Source organism: Cynoglossus semilaevis, chromosome 7 (assembly GCF_000523025.1).
Source record: "Cynoglossus semilaevis isolate Cse_v1.0 chromosome 7, Cse_v1.0, whole genome shotgun sequence".
In the NCBI taxonomy this organism is placed as follows: domain Eukaryota; kingdom Metazoa; phylum Chordata; class Actinopteri; order Pleuronectiformes; family Cynoglossidae; genus Cynoglossus; species Cynoglossus semilaevis.
The window spans coordinates 12,656,085-12,662,519 of NC_024313.1; the positions used below are offsets into that span (position 1 = coordinate 12,656,085).

Genomic DNA, 6,435 nt, shown 5'->3' on the forward strand with positions numbered 1-6,435 from the left:
TGTGTTTAGATTTGACCTGTGTGTTTAGATTTGACCTGTGTGTTTAGATTTGACCTGTGTGCAGCTTATACTCATCGTCAGTATTGCCCTGATCAGGTGTGTGCGTCGCTCGCAGCTCACCATATATCTATAAACGCACTGCTCTTTCCAGGTCAGAACTCATTTCAAGTTGACAAAATGACTTCAGTGACTTTATGATTTTCAAATACAGACTGGACTGGACCTGAATCCCTGTCAATTTTGATCTGTTTTCTGTAAAAATGTCTGCGTTGTTGTAAGCGTACAGCACGTGAACGGAACAGTGAAGCGCAGCATGAACGTACAGTAGCGTCCAAAAAGCAGCAGGCCATCAACGAACAAAGAGAAGAAAGAAAAAAAAAAAACACACCTTTTTTTCTCACTGCGTAAAGTGTTCCTGTAGAGAAGCAGCAAAAGACACTGAGTCACAGTGGAACATGAAGTACTACTGCGAGTACTACTACAACGTTTCTGAAAAAGTTATGAATACAAATGAGTCCAAATTGTAACTTTACTTTAGCCTAGAAATAGTTAGCATAGTTAGCATAAAATGGAGGGAAGCATTGACATTGACATGGTTGGACTCTTCAGCTTTGTGAAATGTACCGTCATCTTCTCCAGGAGCGATCAGGTTGGCAGCAAATCTGTACAAGACACTGATCACGTTTCCAGACTCTTCCACCACGTCGTTCACTGCCTTCATGGGGTCAGAGCCCAGCTTGGTCAGGCCTCCTGGTGGAGCAACAATGCAGGTACAACACACACACACACAGAACACATATAAGAGACGTAACAATCTGCGGGTCGGCCTCACGGATGCTGTTCCTCAGGAACTGAAGCAGGACCAGGACAGTCCAGTGAAAGCTTCTCATCCTTCACTCCAACATTCAGTCACTGCAAACAAAACCTCAGTTTGTCTGCAGTGAGGAATGTGAGCAGACAGAACAAGTGGACGTTAAACTGAGGAGGGGTATCGCTGACGTCACTCTTGACAACCCACCACACAGTTTAACTGCTGCAAGATGCTAACACTTTAAAATAATAATCAACCTCACACTGACCCACATTCATACACTTGAAAACGAACTTTAGAACAAGAATCCAAACCAAGAATCTGGGTCAACAAAGACCCATAATTCATTGCTAAATGTGGGCTGGACAGACCATAAACCAGACACGGTGCCATGTAACTTTTCATTTGTCCAAAGCCTAAAAATAACGTTAATATCAAGCATGACTTTTGAAGCATTGGCGTTAGCTAATATTAGCGGCTAGTGTTACATTATAGTCAGCCTGGTATTTGATGTGTTAGTAGCAGGTAAAGTTTCTTGCCTCTAGGCCCTGAATCCTTTAAAACCTTCCTGGCGAGGGGAGGAGGGCGATCTGGTCGGGGGAGAAAGACAGGTTGCAAGAAAGCAGTAAATATTAGGAGGCGAGAGGGAGACTGTGTGAGAGAAACAGGGCCTTGAAGATGGACTGTACGATCACAGTCAAATATAAAGTGTTCACCAAGTTTCTGCGATCTCTGCCTTAATTAAAACTGGGCAAAAAAAGAGACCAGTTCTTTCCCGGGATGTAACGATCAATCATGGATCCATTAGATATCCATACAAATGTGTACATTGGCACCGATGAATCGCTCATCAAGGTGTAAGGAGTAGACTGAGTTATCTCACAAAGTCACTGGTCAGACCATGACGCTACCCACTCCAGTACAGTAGGTGGCAGTGTGCTTCTAAAACATTGGTTGTGACCCACTATCAAACCCAGACGTCAGGTCCTACGTAGGCTGAGAGACGTTCAGGTGTCGGAACAGAACGTGGGAAGAGCCGGTTCCACAGACACCAACAGAGTTCTCCAGTGGAACTGTTTCCACTTCCTGTTTCTTCTCTTCTTCTTCTGTTGTTGTTTCATATATTAACAGTTAACCAGGTCAACCAGACCAGACCAGTTTGACCAGTTTAACCAGAGCAGATCAGTGGAGATGTTTCAGAGTTTCTGGACAGAAATGGGACTTTTTGTCTCTTCTGTTATTGAAGAGAACAATGTCAGTGGATGAGGTTCACAGACCATGTCAGTGGATGAGGTTGACAGACCATGTCAGTGGATGAGGTTGACAGACCATGTCAGTCTGTGATGGGATTTTACGCAGTTCTTAATAAATAAAGGATCATTGGATTTGGTCACAGTTTCTCTGGATCTTGATCAAATCAAGGAATCACATCGCATCGTGAGTCGATTGTATCGTTACATCTCTAGTTGTGTCAAATCCTCTGAAAGAAAATAATGTTTATTGTTTTGACGCTGCACACACTTTCAAAGTGAGTGTGAAACATTTGTGAAAACGTAGGAAATAATGGTGAATATATTAATGTGAGGGTTAGAACGATGAGTTTGTTGAGAGCAGCGATGATGTTGGTGACAGAGTTACTGTTAGAGAGCCACGCTCGCTACATCAGAGGGAAGTCAGAGAATCAGTTCACTTTAGTTACCTCCGNTTCCCCCCAAACACAGCACAGTCGCTGGAAGAACCAAACAAACTCCTGGTTGTACCTGAAATTGCTTTGTGGTCCATCAGGTCAAACATGATGACAAAAACACAGGACCAGGTGACGATGAGAGCCAGGACTAAGATCCAGGCCAGGGGGGAGCTGAAGGTAGAGTACAGGTCATCTGTGAAGGTCTTCTTCCGTGCGGACGCCGAGCCGGCGTCTGCCGTCTTACTGTCGATGACCATGGTGGTGGTCGTCGATGTCCGTGCTGAGGAGTGAAGTTTAAGAGAGTGTGGTCAGGGACCCAGGGTCCTTCATGACCAGGAGGTCAGAGTGGCGACTGGTGTCAAACCAAGGACACGTGTGATTCACTCACTGTATCACCATGATAACATGTGAGATCAACAGGACGCTGTCGGACGTAAAAGCTAACATTTGGTCGAAGCGCTAACTGAACCAAACTGTTTCAATATTGTTGATGCAGTTTCAGGAAAGACAACATGAGTTAGAAGCCAGTGAAAGTTACTTCTACTTATTATTATGATTATGATTTCACTGTTACTTTCACATGCAAATATTTGTAGTAATACTTGATAACTGCTTACTTTCTTTCCATCCATCCATCTGTCATCCATCTAACATCCATCTAACATCCATCACATCTATTCTGTATGTTTGTCCTGACTGAATAATTAATAAACAAGTAAACAAAACAATTAAAAAAATATATCAACTTATTAATGCTAACACGTTGTCCAGTTTAGCCCAAGTGTTGACGTGGATAATTACGAACTGGACAGAACTGACTGTTGATCAGAGTTTCCAGTCAAGTTTGTGGAACTATTCCACTGCTTTGTGTCTTCCTGTGGCCAAACACGCTGATCTTCCATAGCTGTGTGTGAACGCTGACTGATCTGACACTGAACTGTCACAGGAGGCTGGAGGCAAACAGCAGATACATGATAGCAGCATATTTTTAGACGCTTCCAATCACCAAAATTCTCCAACAGACACCGCACAACACAACACAAACCTGACAACTTTACCTTCCATAGCTTCAGTCATACTTTGAATTCAGACACTTTCTTCCAACAGGCAGATCCTTTAGGTGTGGATTTAGGTTGTCATTTAAAAATATCCACAGCCGATCCTTTATTGTGAGGTTAAATCCAAAACGGCAGATTGTCGTGGCCTCCGCTGGTGCAGCGGGGACGGGTTTGTTTTGTCAAACGTTTTACATTCCCTGCTCTTCAGTGGACACGTTTCCTCCTGGAGTCTCTCCTGTGAAGTCCAACATGTAGAACCAAACTCCAGACGGACCTGGTTGACTTGTGTCCCGGTGGCTGAGGCCGGAGGAAACACAGAGACAGACAGACAGACAGAGACCAAACTGAGGTGGTCACTGTCTTTGCCCTCTGCCTGTTGGGGCTGGTGTTGTAGAAGGGGCAGCTCCTGGACCCCCCGGCTCCCTCCCACCCTCCACCAGCTCTGACAGATTTAGATCCACTGTGGGGACCAGTGGACGATGTTAGAGGAAGAAGGTTTGAGAAGTGTGAGGGTAACTTTATCCTGCAGCAGTCAGAGCTGCTGCTGCTGCTGGAGTCATGTGATCACAGGCTGGACACAAGTGGTGGTCAATGGTCTGGTTGATTTTTTTTTTTTTTTTTTTTTAGAAAATCCCCATAAATACGGGACGATTTCAGTTCCACAAAGATGTTATGGAAAGTGTTTTTGAGCAGCAGTAGAAGTTTGACAGCAGTCAGAAGTTGAATGTTCACACTGCAGCTCTGAGCCTCAGGCCCTGAGTTATTCTTAGAGCGGTTGGCTGCTGCGGCTGCTATTCTGCTTCGCCTTTTTAGGCCAGAGGCATGACCTCAACACCCCACCTCCACCAGGCTCCCACCCATGTCGACTAAACCCCCAGACCTCTCCCAGAGAGAGAGAGAGATGGTGGTGGTAAAGACAGAACCATGACGTCATGGCAGTGAAAATAGACACGTGACCCACGTGGGCTTCATGTACCAACTGGACATAGCGGTGCACAAGCTTTTTTTGGGTTTGTTTGGTAATCTAACCAATATCAGGTTAATTTTCCTAATTTGTAATCAGAGCCGGCTCTTGATGGAGGCCACATAATCCTAGAGTGCCCTCTGCTGGGTGGTGTTATGCAGCAGGCCCACATGAAAACAAATAAAAACAAGACACAATTTGCAGTTTACAATAAATAGCTCAAACATGGAGAAAAGATTTGCTGTCACTGAGTGACACCTGCACTGCAACCATTTAAAAAATAAAACATTTATATTTGCCATCCATCTATTTTTATCCACTTATCCGTTAACAGGTGGCGAGGGCAGCAGTCGCCACAACCGCCACCCAAATCACGCTGCACCGTATCAACCCCCCCCCCCCCCCCGCCTCCCCCCCCCCCCCCCCCGACCCTTCCGGGGGGGGGGGGGGGTGAGTCCACTGGAAGGTTCCAACTGCCCGGGAGGTGAACCCTCAACCCCCACTGAACAGAAAATTACTCGTAGAATTTCATTAAATGATGTCTTTATTTTACAGATATTAATGAATATTTTATTAGTGTGTGTGGTTGTGTTTTACCAACCATTTAACCTTTAAAGTCTGTCATATGGCTGTTTACATCCCTGTTTGGGTTGGGTACTGCAGTCTAGGTGACGGGGGAGGGGCAACAAACCGTAATCTCACTTTGGGCATCAGTGGTTGATACTTAGTAACGACGTCAGCAAACATTTAAGACACAGACCATCGTAACATTTTTATAATGTTTGTTGTTCCAGAAACAAATCAGATGGAGCTGAATCAGAATTAAACGATACATCTCTAGAATGAGAACCCATCTGTCCCAGAACTGTTGACCAACTCTGGTACACTACACATTGTCAACCCACTCAGACAAGTTGTTGTTGTTCATGTACGTGTCATGCAAGGACTTATTTTCCATCTTACTGAATATGACTGTTAAAACCACCACCGCCACCACCAGCCCTGCCAACAGACTGACCTTCAAACCTGGGAACCCACACAGAACGAAGTTAGTCAGCCGGGAGAAAAATAGTTCCACAAAGTTTCTGACAAATACAACACTGATCGTCTAACAATTTTCAGAATCCACCAACAGTACTTACAGTTAATGACATTTTTACAGGAAGAGCCCTGCAGAGAGAAACAGAAAACAGTTCATTTAGTTGTTTCTTGTCCTTTGACTAACTTTAAATGAACACTTTTGTAGTTTGTATACCGTATAGCTATTGGTTTAGCTTTGTAACTAGCTACATTTCGTGTGATCTCTTGGCTAATGTTCACCACGTTTGCTAACTGAATTTAATTCAGTCCCACATTTAGCCTTTGTCCGATGATGATTGACAAACTTAGGCTAGTTTGTTGTCTTCTCGACTTTAAACTTTAAAACTTTAAATTCATAATTAGCTGATGTGATGTTCTCTAACGTCGAGGTAATGTTTATGTTTTTATCTAATAAAGTAACATTTGGGCTGTAACTGATTCAATGATTAGCTGTTCTTGCCTTATACGTAGGCCAAGGTCAATTGTTTACACTGTGATAACTGGCAGGGTCATCAGCTACCTTTTACTGGAACAAATAGTCTGCAATATCATAGACCACCATTCTGGCAGTAACCAAACAAAATATTACAGCTGTGTGCACTGGTTTCCTGTTCAGATACCTGTTCCAACCCCAAAAACTTCAGAATTTCTGAAGATGCCTCGTCGTTTGTGTTGCACTTCAGCAGCTGGTCTTTGTAGAAAAGACAGTCAACGGTGAGGTGGACGTTAGGATTCTCCACAGATCTGTGACTTTGAATGACAGTCTGCTGAGGATCGTGGTGGTAATGCATCACCACCAGGATGATGGGTTTACCAGCTGTGAACAGATAATAAC

At 44.1% G+C, this 6,435-nt stretch overlaps 2 protein-coding genes across 5 annotated transcripts in view; one reads left to right on the top strand and one right to left on the bottom strand.

Annotated features, from left to right (window-relative positions):
• Nucleotides 1–6,435, top strand: part of znf512 (zinc finger protein 512) — a 20,038-nt gene that overhangs the window by 1,647 nt on the left and 11,956 nt on the right. The window contains exon 2 of the mRNA XM_025057064.1: nucleotides 640–770. Coding sequence (XP_024912832.1) covers nucleotides 640–770 — 131 coding nt within the window. The remainder of the gene's footprint in view (nucleotides 1–639; nucleotides 771–6,435) is intronic.
• Nucleotides 5,047–6,435, bottom strand: part of LOC103381282 (uncharacterized) — a 5,982-nt gene continuing 4,593 nt past the window's right edge. For all 4 annotated transcript variants that reach the window (XM_025056803.1, XM_008313557.3, XM_025056805.1 and 1 more), the window contains 3 exons: nucleotides 6,221–6,417; nucleotides 5,663–5,690; nucleotides 5,047–5,546 (listed from right to left, as the gene is read on the bottom strand). In XM_025056803.1, the coding sequence (XP_024912571.1) occupies nucleotides 5,407–5,546; nucleotides 5,663–5,690; nucleotides 6,221–6,417 (365 nt within the window). In that variant the 3' untranslated portion in view covers nucleotides 5,047–5,406. The remainder of the gene's footprint in view (nucleotides 5,547–5,662; nucleotides 5,691–6,220; nucleotides 6,418–6,435) is intronic.